This window comes from Narcine bancroftii, chromosome 4 (genome assembly GCF_036971445.1).
Source record: "Narcine bancroftii isolate sNarBan1 chromosome 4, sNarBan1.hap1, whole genome shotgun sequence".
Taxonomy (NCBI): domain Eukaryota; kingdom Metazoa; phylum Chordata; class Chondrichthyes; order Torpediniformes; family Narcinidae; genus Narcine; species Narcine bancroftii.
Genome location: NC_091472.1, coordinates 314,289,060 through 314,308,688, shown reverse-complemented (window position 1 = coordinate 314,308,688; position 19,629 = coordinate 314,289,060). Strand labels below are relative to the sequence as shown.

Here is a 19,629-nt window from a genome sequence, read left to right as displayed (position 1 = left end):
ATAGAAGTGTGCATAGGTGAGAGGTCAGAGCCTGTGATGGACCTGGCTACCTTCTGCAGCTTTCTGCGCTCCTGTGCACTTGTATTCCCAAACCATTGCCATGCATAGAAGGGTTAGAAAAACCCGATAGGTCCTGCAGCATCCATAGGTAGCACAAGGTAGTTGACGTTTCGGGCCTGAGCCCTTCGATGGGAGTCTGATTCCCAATGAGGGGCTCAGGCCCTAAATGCTGGTTTCCCCTTTGCTTCCTATGGACGTTGTGTGACCTGCTGAGTTTCTCCAGCACATTTGTGTATTGCACTGGACCCCCAATGTTTGTAAATTTTCTTTTACCAAACCAGGCTGTGATGCAGCCAGTCAGTCTACTTTCTGCAGATCACCTTAAAAGTTTGATAAAGTATTCAACAACAAGCCAAATCTCCTCAGACTCCTCAGAACGTAGAGTCACCGGTGTGTCTTCCTCACCTTGATGTCCTGTCTCCGGGAACGATCTTGTGAGATAGGGATTCTCAGGAACCTGAAGGTTCTGACTCTCTTCACCTCTGTCCCATCTATGCAGACAGGTAACCCACATCTCCTGTTGTTCACCTCTCTCTCTCTTCTTCCAATCCACGTTCAGTTCTCCTGGATTTGACCTCTTTTTTCCCTGAGAATGCCTGGGCTACATCTGCTCTCCTTCCACATTCCAAAGACGTGCACTTTTGGAGATTAATTAGCCTCTATAAATTGTCCCACTGACCTGCAGCCAGTCCATTTCCCTTCAACCTCTCCCATCCATGTAGGTGACTGAATTTTTCTTAAAGGTCAAAATTGAGCCCGCGTTCACTTCAGCTGGCAACTCGTCCCACATTCTATCTACTCTCTGTGTGGAGAAGTTCGCCCGAATGTTCCCCTTAAACTTCTCATCTTTCACCCTTATCATTGTCAAGTTGAACAGATATTTGGGCATGTGCTTGGATGGGAAAGGTTTGGAGTGAGATATGGGTCAAATTCGGGCAAATGGGACAAGTTTAGATAGACAACCCGGCTTACATGGATGAGTCAGATCTGGATGGCCTACCACCATGTCGTTTCATCCAATGACCCATGTCCTCTAGTTCTGGTCTCACCCAACCTCAGTGGACAAAGCCTGCTTGCATTTATTCTATCCATACCCTTCAAGATGTTGTATACCTCTATCAAATCTCCCCTCATTTTTTGACACTCCATGGAATCAAGTTCTAACCTGTTTAGCATTTCCCTGTAACTCAGCTCCTCATGTCCCAGCAACATCTTTGCAAATATCCTGAAGCTCGAGCAATCACCATATCAGAGAATCCCATTCTATTATCATAATCATTGGGTGGAACAGCACAGTGGTAGGTTGTCCAGTCCGATTCATCCATGTTACCCAGGTTTGTCTATCTAAGCTGGTCCCTTTTGCCCGAATTTGACCCATATCACTCAAAACCTTTCCCAACATGCACGTGTTCTGCTATCCTTTCAACTTCACGATGATACAATTCTCTACTATTTGGAAGGCACGGTTAATGTAGCAGTTGGCGCAATGTTATTGCAGTACCTGCAACCCAGGTTTGAATTTGTGTTTCAACGTTCTCCCTGTGTCTGCATGGGTTTCCTTTAGATGCTCCAGTTTCCTCCCACCTTCCAAAACATACAGGGTTAGTAGGTTAATTGGTCACATGAGTGTATTTGGGCAGCGTGGGATTGTGGGCCAGTAAGGCCTGTTACCCTGCTGTATCTCCAAATTAAATTAATATTCACTCGGACAGCTCATTCCACTTTCCCACCGCCTTTTGTGTGAAAGTGTTGCATGTCCCTTTTAAATATTTGCCCTCTCACCTTAAATCTATGCTCTTTTCCTCTACCCTGGGGAAAAGACTGATCATTCACCTTATCTCTGCCCCTCCTGATAAGGTCACACTTCAGTCTCCCACACTGCAGGGAAAACAGTTCCCAGCTCATCCATGTACTCCTTATAACTCAAGACCTCCAATCAAGGGCTTGATCTTTTGTGCATGAAGATTCCCAAAACATTGATGTATCTTTATCTTTGCTACATAAAGGACACTGTTTGATCAGCTGAGTTTCTCCAGTGTCGTGTTTTTACTTCATCCGCTGTTTCTACAGGCCTTCATGTTTTACTTTGAAACATTAACCATTCTTTTTCTCCTGCTGAATCTGCCTGACTCACTGAGGTCAGAGTTCAGATTTATGGTCAGAGTATGTACGTGGCATCATATACAACCCTCAGATTCTTTAGCCTGTGTGTGATGTAGAATTACCACTAATTGGTACTGCAGAATAAAACTGTACACAGTGTAAACAGATAAAGAACTGTAAATAGATAACAAATGTATATAAACTGATGGTGATTCGGCTAGGACCAGTGGTTGGATTGGCATCCGTGGCATCAGGAGTTCCACAGGCAGGGTCAGCACCAGAACTAATGTTAGAGGGGGCATTACCGTGTTAGATGGGGGCTCATCCAGCGGGGGTGGGGGGAGGCCATGAGGGTGCTGGCCTGGACCTACTTGTCGTTAACACCATCTGCCCCTCCAATATGGGACATGAGGGCACTCTCTTTATTGAGTCAAGCATCACTACTAGGGCAGACCCTGTTTGTAGGATTGACGGCTGGGGCCAGGGCTGGAGTTGGCGGCCAAAGCTGAGGATCTGATGGGGGTGGTGGGGGGAAGACAGAGCACTGGTTCGAGCTAGTAGCGGAAGCATAGGGAGCTCCAGAGGGCAGGAGGCCGGGGCCAAGATGGGGACCCACACTGAGGGTTGGGGGTTGGGGTGGGCGAGATTGTGATCCTTGATGGGCACCAGGCAGGTGTAGAGCAGGTGGTTGAATGCATGTAACCAATGGTGGATGGAGCATAGGAGGGGTCTGCTGTAGGCCATGTCCGGCGAGGTCCAGAGCTGTGGCGGTGAGATGGCGAGTTGCCACTGATACCTCTGCATCGAAGAGAGGGTGGTGCATAGGAGCCGTTGGGAGAAGCGTGGTCTCGAGGGAGGCGAAGTGTAGCATTTATTTGTTTAGACGTGTACCTATTTATTCTTGCACCACCAATAAGTGGCAAATCTGCTGCGCCCGCAGGCAAAAAGAATCTCAGGGTTGTACGTGATGTCCTGCATGTACTCTGCCAATAAACCTGAAATCGGAATCTGCTTGCTCCAGGTTCCCAGCCTCTGCAGACTTTCTGCTCGCCAGGACAATCAAATTCTTGCCACCACACAGAAGAGAGGCATTTGGACCACGTTCCGCCCTCGCTCTTCCACGGCCGCCAATCAAAAGGCGGTTAATGCTCGCGCCCACCAATCAGATTAGTCCGTGGCCGGTTGACAACCTAGAACCCGCCCTCAGGATGAGTGATTGACATCCCGACCCAGATCGCGCCCGAGTGATTGACATCTCCCCGCTGCACCCGCCTCAAGACCTGATCCCCTATCGCTCCCGCCCCCTGCGTGAGTTTCTCCCTTGTGTGTCAAGCCGCGGCTTTATCATGATTGGTTAATGGGATTGATTGACAGCGCGACCTCGGTGCCTCCTGCCCCGGTGATTGAGCGGACTTGTGATTGACATCCTGAGGCGCAAATGCGTGTCATTCAGCGCCGATTGGTTGATGGGTGAAGCTCCGCCCCTGACAGTCCACGCATGCTCTGTCCTGAGTTGGCGGCAGAGTGTGGAGCTGCTCACAGGCTGCAACGATGCAGGTCAGTGGCACGGGACCCCAACCTTCCCTCCCCCTCCCTCCCCCGCCCCCCTCCCTCCCCCGCCCCCCTCCCTCCCCCGCCCCCCTCCCTCCCCCGCCCCCCTCCCTCCCTCCCTCCCTCCCTCCCCCTCCCACCCTCCCCCCTCCCTCCCGCCCCTCCTCCCCCCCTCCTCCCCTCCCTCCCTCCCCCCCACCCAACCCTTCCACCCTCCCCCCTCCCTCTTTCCCCACCCAACCCTTCCACCCCCAACCTTCCCTCCCCCGCCCCCCTCCCTCCCTCCCCCCCTCCCTCCCCCCCTCCTCCCCCCCTCCTCCCCTCCCTCCCTCCCCAACCCTCCCTCCCTCCCCAACCCTCCCTCCCCCCCACCCCCCCACCCCCCCACCCAACCCTTCCACCCCCCCACCCAACCCTTCCACCCCCAACCTTCCCTCCCCCGCCCCCCTCCCTCCCCCGCCCCCCTCCCTCCCCTCCCTCCCTCCCTCCCCCTCCCACCCTCCCCCCTCCCTCCCTCCCTCCCCCTCCCACCCTCCCCCCTCCCTCCCGCCCCCTCCTCCCCCCCTCCTCCCCTCCCTCCCTCCCTCCCCCCCACCCAACCCTCCCACCCCCCACCCCCCACCCCCCCCACCCCCCACCCCCCCACCCAACCCTTCCACCCTCCCCCCTCCCTCCCCCCCCCACCCAACCCTTCCACCCCCAACCTTCCCTCCCCCTCCCTCCCCCGCCCCCCTCCCTCCCCCCCTCCTCCCCCCTCCTCCCCCCCTCCTCCCCTCCCTCCCTCCCCCCCACCCAACCCTTCCACCCCCCACCTCCCTCCCCCCCCACCCTCCCCCCCCACCCTCCCCCCCCACCCAACCTTCCCTCCCCCTCCCTCCCCCGCCCCCCTCCCTCCCCCGCCCCCCTCCCTCCCCCGCCCCCCTCCCTCCCCCGCCCCCCTCCCTCCCCCGCCCCCCTCCCTCCCCCGCCCCCCTCCCTCCCCCGCCCCCCTCCCTCCCCCGCCCCCCTCCCTCCCCCGCCCCCCTCCCTCCCCCGCCCCCCTCCCTCCCCCGCCCCCCTCCCTCCCCCGCCCCCCTCCCTCCCCCGCCCCCCTCCCTCCCCCGCCCCCCTCCCTCCCCCGCCCCCCTCCCTCCCCCGCCCCCCTCCCTCCCCCGCCCCCCTCCCTCCCCCGCCCCCCTCCCTCCCCCGCCCCCCTCCCTCCCCCGCCCCCCTCCCTCCCCCGCCCCCCTCCCTCCCCCGCCCCCCTCCCTCCCCCGCCCCCCTCCCGCCCCCGCCCCCCTCCCGCCCCCGCCCCCCTCCCGCCCCCCTCCTCCCCCCCTCCTCCCCTCCCCTCCCTCCCCCCCACCCAACCCACCCCCAACCTTCCCTCCCCCTCCCTCCCCCGCCCCCCTCCCTCCCCCCCTCCTCCCCTCCCTCCCTCCCTCCCCCTCCCTCCCTCCCCCTCCCTCCCTCCCCCCCACCCAACCCTCCCTCCCCCCCACCCAACCCTCCCTCCCCCCCACCCAACCCTCCCTCCCCCCCACCCAACCCTTCCACCCCCCACCTCCCTCCCCCCCCACCCTCCCCCCTCCCTCCCCCCCACCCAACCCTTCCACCCCCCACCTCCCTCCCCCCCCCCCCCCCCACCCCATCAGGACAGATCTTCCCACCCCCCCACCCCAATCAGGACAGATCTTACACCTCACCCCATGACAGGTCTCCCCCCCCCCCCCACCCCCAACAGGATGTGTCTGCCCCCCCCATCGAGATGGTCCCCATGAGATCCGGGTCTCTCTTTTCCCTACCCCCCCCCCACCCATACTTGTTCAATCATTTAATATTTCGTTTGAAAATCTAATGTAGTTAGTTTTGATCTCCTTTTTCTACCTTGGCACATTGTGGTAATTTAAGGTATCCTCTTGGTTACCTGTGGGGCTGCAGCAAGGAAGGATTTCAGTCCATCTGGGTTGTACTTGTGTCTAGGTCAATAACCGCATACTCATTCGACAATGCTTTGGCCTGGAGTCTGTCCAGTCCATGATGGGAAATCCTTCTGTAATTTCAATGTTACTTCTTCCTTAAATATAATTGTGTGGCGGCGAACATCCTCATGGCGAACCGGCCACGTGGCGGGGCTGCCATGGGGAAATGGCGTCGTCAGAGGTTTCTCACTGACTCTCCCTTCCAGCGCCCACCCTGGGCAGCGATGATGACGTCACAGTGCACCAGGTAACTGAGCTCAGGCTGCCCTTAAAAGGGGCGCGCTGAATGTGAATAAAACAGTCGTTAACGACTCTCAACGTGGTGACTGTGCTTCTTTCACTGCTCACACAACCACAATTTGTTGATTTGAGGCTGAAACATTGATATAAATAGGTGTAATAGGTAAATTATTGGAAGGTGTTCTATGAGATTGACTATATAATTCTTTGGATTGGCAGAAACTGATTGGGATTAGTCAACATGGCTTTGACCATGATAGGTCGTGTTTAACAATCTTTCGAGGGAATTGACGAAGGAAAGGCTGTGGATGTTGTCTACATGGACTTAGTAAAGCTTTTGACAAGGTCCCACATGGAAGGTTAGTCTTGAAAGTTCAGACGCTAGGTATTCATGATAAAGTAGTGAACTGGATTCAGCAATGGCTGGAAGGGAGAAGCCAGAGAGTAGTGGTAGATGACAGCTTCTCAGTCTGGAGGCCTGTGACTAGTGGTGTGCCTCAGGGATCGATGCTGGGACCATTATAGTTTGTAATGTGGTCAATTGGGTCAGCAAGTCTGCAGATGACACTAAGGTTGGACCCGTGTGGATTTTCCATAGGATCTGGAATTCTAGGAAACATTATGAACATGCCTTTTAAACTGTCCAGGTACCAAATTCAGTTTGTGAAGGTCACCTTAGCAGTAGCCAGGAGGTGTGTAGAGGTTATGTGGTAGTCCAACTCCCAACTAAATATTGCACAATGGGATACAGAAATGCAGAGTTGCATTCCTCTTGGGAAAAAAAATCATATACAATTTAAGGAGGAAATATGACACATCTTTTATGGTGTGGGCCACTCTATCTGCAGTACATTGGTATGCAGATATGATTTTACCCCTTCTGAATAAAGGAAATGCATCAATCTGTGCCAGTCTTGGGTCATGGCGCAGATGACGCGCACTTTCATTTTGTTCCTTCTCTTTTTTGTTTTCAGTTACTTTAGGTTTTTCTTAAGTTCACTTAAAGATTTTTGACTTTACCAATAATTTTTTTGTGGTATTAGGGTATGGAAGTGGGGGGGGGAACAGACTCTGAATGTTATATACCATAGTTGAGAGATTGCATTGTTTGGATTTCTATGAAAATCAAAAATAAAATATTCCAAAAAAATTGGAGACGTTGTGGACAGTGAGGAAGGTTTCAAAGGTTGCAGAGGGACCTGGACCAGCTGGAAAAATGGGATGAAAAATGGCCAATGGAATTTAATACAGACAAGTGTGAGGTTTTGCATTTTGGAAGGACAAAGAAAGAAAGTGACGTGGTTGGTGTAGGTGTTGGCGGCGCGGTTGGCATAGCAGTTAGTGCAGCACCTTTACAACACCTGCGATCAGGAATCCAACGCTGTCTGTAAGGAGTTTGTCCGTTCTCCCTGTGTCTGCATGGGTTTTCCCTGTGGGCTTCAGTTTCCTCCCACCGTTCGAAACATACTGGCGATGGGTGAAAATTGAGCAGCACAGACTCGTGGACCAAAATGGCCTGTTACGGTGCTGTACATCTAAATTTAAATTTTAACGGACATACATGGTGAATGGTTGGGCACTGAGGGGTGCAGTAGAACAGAGGGATCTGGGAATATGAATACATAATTCCCTGAAAGTGGTGTCACAGGTGGGTAGGGTTGTAAAGAGAACTTTTGCCTTATTGAATACAGGAGTTGGGATGTTATGGTAAAGTTGTATAAGACATTGGTGAGGCCAAATTTGGAGGATTGTGTGCAGTTTTGGTCACCAATAAGATACCAATAAGATAGAAAGAGGTTAGAGTAGATTTACTGGGATGTTGCCCAGAATTCAGGAACTGAGTTACAGGGGAAGGTTAAACATGTTAGGACTTTATTCCCTGGAGCATAGAAGAAAGAGGAGAGATTTGATAGAAGTATTTAAAATTATGAAGGGGTGGGGTAGACAGACTAAATTAGATACCCACAAACCAGAGGACATGGGTAAAGAGTGAAAGGAGAAAAGTTTAGGGGAAATTTCTTCACACAGAGTGGTGGGAGTGTGGAATGAGCTGCCAGCTGTGGTGGTGAATGCAGGCTCAATTTTAATATTTAAGAAGAATTTGGACAGGATGGGAGAGGTATGGAAGGCTATGAACTAGGTGCAGGTCAGTGGGACTAGACAAAAAAAAGGTTTGGTTTGGCACAACTGGAAGGGCTGAAGGGGTCTGTTTCTGTGCTGTAGTATTCTATGGTTACTGATCTACAATAAAAAATCTAGAAGCCCACACTGGCCAGGCAGCACATGACGAGAGCAAAACAAGTAACATACTGATGAAAGGTCAATCTACATCATTAAACTGTCTCTTCAACAGGTACTGCCCGGACCATTGTCTTTTCAATCAGCAAGATGTCACTCCCTGAAGCTAAAATAACACTGACAAGTCTTTAGACTTGCAAGACTGGTTTGGGGAAGATTCTTTGCTCCTCTGTCTATCCACATCAGGCAGCATGCCTGCTTCTGTCACAAATGTCTACAGATACTGTGATGTAGTAAAAACACACTGAAATGCTGGAGGAACTCAACCCGTCTTTTAGTTTATTCCTTGAAGGGCTCAGGCCTGAAATGTCGGCAATATATCTTTGTCTCCTATGGATGCTGAAAGACTGGCTGAGTTCCTTCAGCATTTCAGTATGTTTTTACCCTGCATCTCAATTTGCTTGTAGCATCTGTTGCAAGCTTGTGTTTTAGTGAGTGTTACTTGGGGGGTTGATTCTGGGTGCAAACCATACACAAGAGTTCATGACATTTTCCAGACCACCATGGCACCTCAGTCCAAAACCATAAACAGTTAATGCTCTCAGTTAAGAGCCAGAACAATGGATTTGTTTACCCAAGATAAAGACATCTTTGAAGAAAAAGTCATATGCTTATGAGACATGTTTTTGGGAAATTGAAACAAACAGATTTTAGCATGGATCAAGCAAGTCATGTGATTGAGACACTTGAAGAAGCAAGATTAGTAACCAGAGATCTGCAAGAGACAGAAGTGAAGGACTTTGTGAAATGGACACTTCTGCTGTTTTCTCCTTGTCAGGGGACAACAGAGATCTGTGACCATTTTGTCTGACCTTTGTGTTTTTCAAATCACACGTTTCGTTTCCTCCATGCAAGGAAGAGGGGAGTTGCGCAAATCATTCGTATGAAAGAACATTTCTCCGGAAGCAACTCAACATGGATTCATGAGTTTTGAGCAGTTTGATCACTCTTGTGTCTCATCTACCCCATAAGTACTTCTAAACATCAGTTTAAAGGTTCTGGGTTTCAACGCAGATTTCTAAGACCAAACTTTGAATTGACTTTCCAGAATTGTACCTAAGCTGGTATGGTGTGGTTAATAAACACACACACACACTTACGCATGGTTGGGGTTAAGTTTAGATTTAAGAACGATGTTATATTATTAGTAATTATTAATTAAAAAAATTGTTTTAAATATAACATTGTCTTGGTGAATTTCTATAGAAATTTTGAAAACTCTGAACCTTGGAACATACAAAAGTGAGGACTCTATATTTTGTGGTTCTGATTTTGTCTTCAAACTTCCACGAAGTGGGATAGATAATTGGCCAAATGCCATCACTTAGGCAGCAGTTACATACTGCCATGTAAAATCTCAAGTGATTTTATTAATAATATTGTCATAAATTTTGTACAATGCAATGACTGCTGCAGCCAAACAGGTGCATATAAAGAAAAACTAATCAAGTAACCTTCATTGAATTAATTTAAGAGAGAATAAATACATTAGATAAATATTCACTTGTTCCAAGCTCTTCTTGAGTAGCACAATGTCTGCAGAGGATTGGAGGATGGAGCCCAGGATGGAACTTGCTATGTTTGATGCCTTCTATGTTCCTGGGCACTTGTATGACCAATCGAGATAACCAATCTGTGTACTTTACACAGTGCACCTGTGAACATTTCTTAGAGTGTCCGACCTCATGCAAAATCTTCTCAAGACTCCTTAGGAATTAGAAATGCTAGGGTGCCTTCTTCATAGCTGCCTTGATATGCTGGCTGCAGGAAAGGTTGTCTGAGATATGGAGTCCCATGAATTTGAGCTCTGTCTCTCTCCAACTCTGTCCCATCAATACAGACAGGGACTTGGTCCCTCAGCCTCTCCTTGCTAAAATCAACAGTCAGCTCCATGGTCTTGGTAACGTTGCTGGAAAGATTGTTGTTCTGGCACAATCCAGCCAGGTGCTCATGTCTATTCATCCCATTGAGCCTGCTCCACCATCCAGTGTAATGCTCTTCAATAGCCTATCCTTTCTCTCCTTACCCCTTGATCCCTTTATCAACCTGGCCTCAACTCTCTGTGATAGGAAGCCCAAAGGGTTCGCAGCTCTTGAGTGAAGAAATTTCTCCTCATTTCAGTCTTAAGTGGCTTCCCCCTTGTCCTTGGATTGCGATGCTTTGTTCTGGACTCTGCCAACATCGGGAACCATTGTCCTGATTGAGCTTGATACCTGTACAGCATGTAGAACCTTTCACTGTATTTCCGAACACGTGACAATAAGCAATATTCACGAAGAAAGTCCGCAGATGCTGGGGTCGAGTGGAAAGCACAGATGTGCTGGAGAAAGTCAGCAGGCCATGCAACATCTAGTGTACCCAACGAACGATCCAGGCACGAAACATTACTTCCTCTGGATGCTGCATGACCTGTTGGCTTTTTCCAGCACATTTGTGTGTTGCTCAGTAAACAATGTTCCCTGTAAATCTACAAGCCCCCAAAAATCTTCATTTTATTCCTAAATTATTAAGGCTGATGCTTGTTTTGTTCTGTTCATTACATATTTTGTGCTCTTCAACCCACCCCCCTAGAACGTACCCAATAACAGATCGGAAGCAGCGATAAAGGAAGCCGCTAGAGAGTTCTTGCTCTTCGTGGATCGCGGGGTGTCCCCTTATCACGGTGAGTTGATTCATATGTTTTTTTTAAAACTTGGGGAGATTTGGGAGACCTGCTCCTGTTTGAGCCCTTATCTTTGGATACTGGGAAGTGTTCCAACCTGAAACGTCAAAAGTCCTCTTTCTCCTCCTGATGCTGCTCGACCCCGTTAGGTTCCTCGTGCGTTCCCAGTGAAATGTTGGTCTCGGGCAGCAAAGGGTTAACATATCAGTTTGGAAGAAAATATTGTTTCTTTCTCTGTGGATGCTGCCTGGCCTTCTGAGTGTTTCCAGCATCCTATTGTTATTTCTGCTGAGCCCAGATGTGTGTCCTCAGCTGAGCAGCTGATACCATACCTGATTCAACATTTGAATGGTGTCGCTGGCCTACATCAAAATGGGTAATTGGAGACGTGCGAGAGCGGATGCTGGGATCTGGAGGAACACACAGTCTGCTGGAGGATCTCAGTGGATCAAGCAGCATCTATGGGAAATGAAAGAATGTCCGAGGCATTGGTCTTCACTCCATCGAGGGCATCTACAAGAGGCGGTGTTTTAAGAAAGTAGCCTCTATCCTCAAGGCCCCCCACCACCCATTCGCACCCTCTTCACTCTGCTATCATCAGGGAAAAGGTACAGGAACCTGAAGACAAGCACTCAGAGCCACAAGGACATCTTCTTCCCCTCCGCCATCAGATATAAATTTTTACACTGATGAATTTTGTGACATAGTCATGACAACCAATTCTGATTCTACTTCTGACAAAGGGTTCTGCCCTGAAGAGTTGATTTATCGCCCACTAATGCTGCTCAACCCACTAAGTTCCTCTTGCAGATTATGTATTGATCATTTCGTAGTTTAAAGTTCTTTTTAAATATATTTAAAACAATTTCAAACTGTTTTTATAAATATCTCTGGTTATCAGAGCAACGCTGTCTTGTGACTGCGCTAATTTTACAGAGAGCTGGGCCGCCTTCTTGTGTCCAGGCTAATATTTTGAACTCATTTTAGAATCCGGTTTATTGTCCTGAACATGTGTCACGAAATAGTTTTTTTTGTTTTGCAAGCGAGAAAAAAGTGAGGTAATGTCCATAGGTTCATTGTCCATTCAGGGGAAGAAGCTGTTTCTGTACCATTGGGTGTTCGTCTTCAGGCTCCTGGATCTCCTTTCTGATGGTAGCAGTGCGAAGAGGGCTTTGTCTGAATGGTGATGGTCCTTAAGGATAGAGGCTGCTTTCTTCAGACACCGCTTCTTGTAGAATGTCCTCAATGGAGTGAAGACTGGTGCCCACGATGATGCTGGCTGAGTTCACAACTTCCTGGAGTGAAGTCTGGTGCCCGTGATAACATTGGCCGAGTTCACAACTTCCTGTAGCCTTTTCCTGTCCTGAGCACTGGCACCTCCGTACCAGACAATGATGCAACCAGTCAGAATGCTCTCCACGGTTCACCTGTAGAAGTTTGCAAGAGTCTTTGGAGACATACCAAATCTCCACAAACTCCAAATGCGATAAAGCCATTGGTAAGCCTTCTGATAATGTTGTATTGTGGGAGCCTAGTTCATGTCATTTAGTAGCAACATTTCCTGCTCTGCAGTCGTGGTTACACTTCCAAGTGCCTTTGTTCTTTGGTTGTTTAGAACTTCAAGTTGTCCTGGGGTATGCAGATGGAAAGATGTCCTTCATTTATTTGAAATCAGAGAACCAAGTGATTAAAGCTGTGTATTCAGTCGTTTCAGGGATTGTCAGTGAACTCATTAAAAAATTTACATTTTTAATTAAAGAAAATTTTTAGACAAGCAGCAGGGTAACATGCCATTTCGGCCCATGAGTCGTGCCACCAAATTTACACCCCCCCCCCCCCCCCCCGGTACATTTTGAACAGTGGGAGGAAACCCGAGCCCCCGGGGAAACCCACACAGACACGGGGAGAACGTACAAACTCCTTGCAGACAGCACGGGATTCGAGCCCCGGTCCCTGTGGGGCTCAGGTTGTTGGATGTATTTAAGGCAAAGATTAAGAGGTATCTGAATAGTCAGGGTATCAAAGGTTATGGGGAGAAGACATTTGAGTGGGAGAATGGGTCAGTTCATGACGAAATGGTGAGGTGGACTCGACTGTATCTTACAGTCTTGTGGGTTCAAGTGTTCAGGGTGTTCCACTGACAGCTTTTGAATGAGAGATCAAGGCATGTAACAGAAAGTGAAATTACCTCACACATTCTGGCTTAAACCTGTGCAATATTCCTCCTTCACGTTGCCAGACATCTTTGCTGCTTTCATTTTCCTTTCTATTCTTGAGCTAGTTGGTTACACCCAAAGCATTAATTAATCTTTTTCTCACAATAAACATTGTCACATCGGAAGATTTCCTTAAGATTTATTGCACGTCAGTTCTTGGTGGATGTCCCAAAATTGAGATCAAATTTTGATCCAAGTCGAAGATAATTTCCTGAAGTCATGGATCCAATTCCCACTGTGGAGTACTTTTACAGAGTATAATATACCGAGTCTTTTTTTTTCCCCTCCCCTACCCCTCAACCCCCCCCCCTCCCAAAAACGATAAATCAACAAGCACATACTGGTTACAAAAGAAAATGAAACACAAACAGAATGACAATAGGTACAAACGGGTCTGAGAAAGAAGATACTTTATCCCAGAAGATTCCCAAGCATCCTAAAGTACTCCCAAAAAAAACAAAGAGACAATACAAAAAAAAATTGGGGACGTGTCAATCGATCTCAGGGTCATTTCTTCAATCCTGACATTCCAGGGCTGGCGTGAATTTACCATCCACTGCTTCTTTTAAAGAAAGGAAGTTGGTGAAGGGGGGGTGGTTTAGTGCTATTGACCAGCACCAAGGTCATAGCCCTCCATACTTTACCCACCCATGTACTTATCCAAATTTTTCTGAAATGTCAAAATCAAGCCTGCAATCACCACTTCAGCTGGTTGCTCGTTCCTCTCTCTGTGTGAAGAAGTTCCCCCTCATGTTTCCTTTAAGCATTGTCCTGGGTAAACTTGTACCTCTCACTGTTCGTTTTAGATTGGTCACAGTGTTCGAGCTACTGAAAGAAAATGGACACCCATACTGAGAGCAGTTCAATTTATACAAATGTTTATTACAAATTCAAAAGCTGATTTCAAACTACAATATGCAAGCCCTTCCCAATTATACTTATCAATGCCTGGACTGGTTCCAACTGCCGAAGCGAGGCAATGATCGCACACTTGTAGTAGGTTGTCGGGGTACCGATAGCAGCTTCTCCACCTCCCCCGACCGGGACGTTAGCTGGACTCTAGAAGTTCTTCTTGCTGAGAGATGTTTCCACCTCTCAGAGAGTCTCCACTTCAGCAGTGGGACCATGGCTTATATTACCCAAAAAATTGTTTACTCACAGCTTATCTCTTTGAATAAATGATTTAATTATCTTCAAGGTCTCCTGACAGTCTGCGACCAACAAAAGGCAACTGCATCTCTGGGCCTCATGGTGTAAATTAGATTATGTCTTCCTACATTCAACTGCATCCCTGGGCCCCATGGTGGAATTTAGATTATGTCTTCTGATGCAACTCCATCCCTTCCTGCATAAGCTGGTCTAAATCCTCCATTACAAGCATCTCCCCTTTCACCTTGAGCCCATGTCCTCTATAGTTTTTGTCTCACCCAACCTCAGTGGGAAAAACCTGCTTCCATTTTCCCATCTCTACCCTTCATAATTTGGTATACCCCTATAAAGTCTCCCCTCATTCTCTGAAGCTCCAGGGAATAAAGGCTTAACCTTTCTCACCTTGTGTACCTGTCCAAATGTCTTTCAAACATTGCCGTTGACCCCACTTCTATTGGAATGTAACTTTGACGTGTTGATGACCACACTTCAGAAAGTACCTTGGACCACAATGGTTTTTTAAGCAGCATGGTTTCTGTCATTTCCACCAACTACAACGTGATCCCACAACCAGGCACATCTTCCCCTCTCCATCCACTGCAGGTACCGCACCCTTTATAACTCTCTTGTCCACTTTATCCCTTCTCACTAATTTCCCCCTTGGTACCTATCCTGTGTCATCAGGAAATGCTGCAGGTCCACCCATACCTCCTCCCTTGTCCCAAAAAATATTTTGGGGCCCCAAAATAGTCCTTTGAATGCTTGTGAATCTGCAGGGGTCGTCCACTGCATCTGATGCTCCCATTGTGGCCTCCTCTTCATCAGAGAAACTGGTTGCAGACTGGGACGTTCATTGAACACCTAAGGTCTGTCCTCAGCAATAATTATGACTACAAAGTGGCCACATCCACATGTCTGTCCATGGCCTTGTGGTTTTCCATTCTGAGGCTACCAGCAAATTGAGAGAGTACATCTTACAAATTGAGGGAATTCAATCTGGGCACTCTCCAACATTAACAGCGACTTCTCCAGTTTCTGTTAGGCTCCTCCCCCAACCCTCTCTCTTCCCCATTCCTGTTCCAGCTCACCACCCCTTTCCCTCTCCATTCAGAGAGCTATCTGTGGTGATCTCTGTACTTGCAGAAGACCACCATAGGACAGACCACATCTGGCCAGCTGTCAATCAACCGCCCGAGATATAATCCTGAGCCGGCCCCTCCTGAGCCAGTCACTCGGGAGCCACCAGTACAGCTAACACTATAGCAGAGACTTTTAACTGAATAAAGCCTGTTGTACGGTCTTTCTCGAGTTTTGTGTCTGCTCATTGCTGCAGCCGTGCATCCCAATATCCCACCCTTCCCCCATCACGGCCCAGAATTTTTCTCTTCTGCCCTTCTACCCTTCCTTATCCACCTAGGACTTGTGGGGCTATGCTCTTCTCACAACCATTTTATTCCGGCACTTGCCTGTTTGTTGCTTATACCTTGTCGAAGGCCTCAGGCCTGAACTATTGGTTTTGTACCTTTGCTACATAAAGAATGCTGTGCGACCTACTGAATTTCTCCAGCATCTAAGTATATTGTACTATAACCTCAGCATGTTTAACTAGGTGTGAGTTCAAGTTTATCATTATCCGATTGGACAAGTACCACCCAACGAAACCGCATTCTCCAGTCCTCAGTGCAAAACCAGACATAACACACGTACAGACAAACAAAACATGTGCATTACATAAACAGTACAACTCCGATTATCTGAAATGGTCAGGACCGGGCCTATTTCGGATTATTTTTTTTTCAGAAAATTGCTCTTTTTAAAACAGCCCAGTAGCAACAGCAAATCACATAACAGTGTTTAAACAACAAGGGAAGGCTCTTTAAGCATTAAAATAATGTTTAATTCTCACTAAAAAAAAAATGCTGGCCGTCGCTGATCGCCTACACCTCCCCACTGAGGCCCCACTCCTGCCCGTGGGCCCAAGGTCTCCACTCCTGCCCAGTAGCCCGCAGTCCCCCCTGCCGCCGGGAGCCTGAGGTCCCCGGTCAGTTTGGTTCCAAAAAGTTTCCGATAAATGCGGATTTCAGAAATTCAATTTCAGATAAATCAGAGTTGGATGCAGATATAAAAATAAATAAATATTGTTTAATAAATACGGGAGTCTCGGAGGGTTAGTGGGAGCAGTTCCTTTGGTCGTTGCCCGTGGGAAGAAGCTGTTCCTCAGCCTGGTGGCGCTGGCTCTGATCCTCCTGGATCTCTTCCCTGACGGGAACAGCTGAAAGATGCCGGGTGCAGGGTGGAAGGGGGTCCTCAAAGATTCTGCACACCCTCCGCAGACAGTGATTCCAGTAGATCATGTCGATAGGGGTAGGTGGGAAACCCCAATGAACCTCTGCTACTGCTCATATGATCCTTAGTTATCCACTTACCCCTCTCATAGTTAGCCAGAAGTTCTATCTTTCTATCAAACATTTCAGTCGACTGCAACGTTTCTTATCGACTGCACCTTATGCTGGCAAATTCTACAAGTTGCTAGTCTGTTCAAAGGACTTTGGATCCCACTGATATCCACTGGCTATTCCAAAATAATTAGGTTGCTTTTTATGGCCTGTTTGCTTCTGGAAACCTTGACCCTTGGTAATACAGGTTATATTGAGTATGTGTAATCTGCAGTATCTTGATTATGCAGCAGTTTTTTTTGCAGCTGTGATTGCAATCTCCCCATACCGAAGCTGGAAAGGTGTGAGGGCACGTTAACCGACTACATTTATCATGGGCCCTCTGTGGTGCCGACCCACATATTACTTCCAAAGAGAAAGTTCTAAACCTTTCCTACCTCATAACCATTTGTTTTTCTTTCATCCACATGTCTAAGAGTCTCTTAAATGCCCCTAATGTTCCAACCTCCACCACCATCCTGGGCAGTGCATTCCAGGAACCCACTGTGTGTAAATAAAAACACTGCTGTCTCCCTTAAACTTCCCTCCCTTCACTTTGGAAACATGTCCTCTGGTGTTTGCTGATCCTGCCCTGGGAAACAGGCGCTGGCTGTCCACCCTATCTATGCTCTCAGAATCTTGTAGACCCCTATCTAGTTTCCTCTCATCCTTCTTCGCTTCAAAGAGAAAAGACCCAGCTCTGCTAACCTTGCCTTATAAGACTTATTTTCCAATCCAGTCAACATCCTGGTAAATCCCCTCTGCCCCCTCTCCAGAGCTTCCATGTTCTTCCTATGAGGTGACCAGAACTGAACACAATACTCTTGTGTGGTCTCACCAGAGATTTGTAGTTGCGACAGGACCTCTCAGTTCTTGAATTCAATCCACCTATTAATGAAGCCAACATCCCATAGACTTCTTAACTATCCTATCAACCTGTGTGCAACCTTGAGAAACCCCAAAGTCCCTCTGTTCCTCCACACTGCGAAGTATCCAACCATTAACCCTGTACTCAACCTTCTGGTTTGACCTTCCAAAATGCATTACTTCACAATTATGTGGATTGAACTCCATCTGCCACTTTACTGCCCAACTCTGCATCCTGTCTATATCCTTTATCAACACCATCCACATCTCCTCCAAACTTCGTATCATCTGCAAACTTACTGACCCATCCTTCCTCCTCTTCATCTCGGCCATTTATAAAAATCACAAAGAGCAGGGGCCCCAGAACAGATCCCTGCGGGACTCCTCTAGTCACTGGCCTCCAGGCAGAATAATTTTTTCCACTACTCTGCTTTCTACAAGCAAGTCAATTTTTAATCCACACAGCCAAGGTTCCATAGATCCCATTCCTCCTGACTTTCTGTACGAATCTATCATGGGGGACCTTGCCAAATGCCTTGCTAAAATCCACGTAGACCACATCTACCACCCTACCCTCATCAATTCCTTTTGTTACCTCCTCAAAAACTCAATTAGGCTCACAAGGCATGACCTTTCCTTCACAAAGCCACACTGACTATCCTTGAGCAGACTGTACTTTTCCAAATGCTTATAGATCCTATTCTTAAGAATTCTGTTCAATAGTTTACACAACTCTGATGTAAAACTCACCAGTCTATAAGTTCACAGGACTTTGCACAGTTTATTTTCATTTTTCTCCCTCGTTTTCTTGGTTCCCTGGGCTTGACAGCCTCCATTACCCTTGGAGAAACAAGAAAGTCTGCAGATGCTGGGGCCTTGTGTAACACACAAACATGTTGGAGAAACTCAGCAGGTCAAGCAAAAGGGTTATCAATGTTTTGGGCTCCATTACCCCTGGCCATGTCTTCCCTGGCGGGAGGGGAGGGGAAAGGTGAGATGTAGATGGAGGGTGGCCAAATGGAAGGCGATAGGCGATACAGTAGTGCAGGGGAGTGGATGGGTAGGGAAGGGTCACCTTCACAGATGCTGCCTGACCTGCTACATTTCCCCCAGCAGTTTTTTTTAATTTAAAAAAACATTGGTTTGGCCAAAGTCAAATGAGACTGGTCTCCAATCTACAGGAAGGATGTAGAGGAAATTCACCAGGATGTTGCCAGAGTTGGAACTTTCAGTTGAGGGTAAACCAGATAGGCTTGGATTTCAAGTTCATTATTGCATGTGCAGGTTGAATACCCCTTATCCAACTACCCAAAATCTGAAACAATCCAAAAACCTAAACTTTTTTTGTCCGTGGTCCCATAAGACAATATGTAATAGAGTTTAGAGTCCCATTTGGAGAGCGGACATAAGTAGTGCATTATTGAGTGTAGATTTTTTCAATATATGTTGACTTCAGTTCATTTGTTCACATGTCAATATTTGTATTGTAACGTGAATGCATGTACAGGTATACTCCATTTTACGAATACTCACATGATGAAAATTCAGTTTAATGAAGAAACCTGTGTTTGTTGTCCAAAAGAAATTTCAATGGGTTTTCACTTTTACGAAAACAACCTTCAATAGTAGTGAATGGGTCTTCGCTTTACGCCATTTTGGCTTATGAAAGGTTTCATAGGAATGTTCTTTCATAAAGCGGGGTATACTTGCATCTTTAAGTCTGAGTGAATGAGGGCAATTTTTTAAATGGTGTCCCAAAATCTGAAAAATCCAAAGTCCAAAGCACTTTTGCTTCCAGGTATTTCGGATAAGGGGTATTCAACTTGTATCAAGTTGCAGTGATAGGAGGGGTCACGTGATGGAGTCGTGGCCGGTAGGAGAATACCAGCCCTCTCCAGAAAAGAAGGAAAAATGTGAAGAAAAAGCAAAGCCCCAGACACACAAATCACAACAAATAAAAAATAAAGGTGTGGAGAAAATGGCACCAAAGAAAGAAAAGCCAAAAACAACAGGAAGAAAAGAAGAAAGAAAGATGCCAGAAGAGAAAGGTGAAGGCTTTACCTGCATGAAAAAGCAGGGACCTGGCG

At 47.8% G+C, this 19,629-nt stretch overlaps 1 protein-coding gene across 1 annotated transcript in view; it reads left to right on the top strand.

Annotated features, from left to right (window-relative positions):
* Nucleotides 1-3,560: 3,560 nt before the first annotated feature.
* dnpep (aspartyl aminopeptidase) overlaps nucleotides 3,561-19,629 on the top strand; it is an 82,131-nt gene continuing 66,062 nt past the window's right edge. The window contains exons 1-2 of the mRNA XM_069935974.1: nucleotides 3,561-3,720; nucleotides 10,785-10,875. Coding sequence (XP_069792075.1) covers nucleotides 3,715-3,720; nucleotides 10,785-10,875 — 97 coding nt within the window. The 5' untranslated portion in view covers nucleotides 3,561-3,714. The remainder of the gene's footprint in view (nucleotides 3,721-10,784; nucleotides 10,876-19,629) is intronic.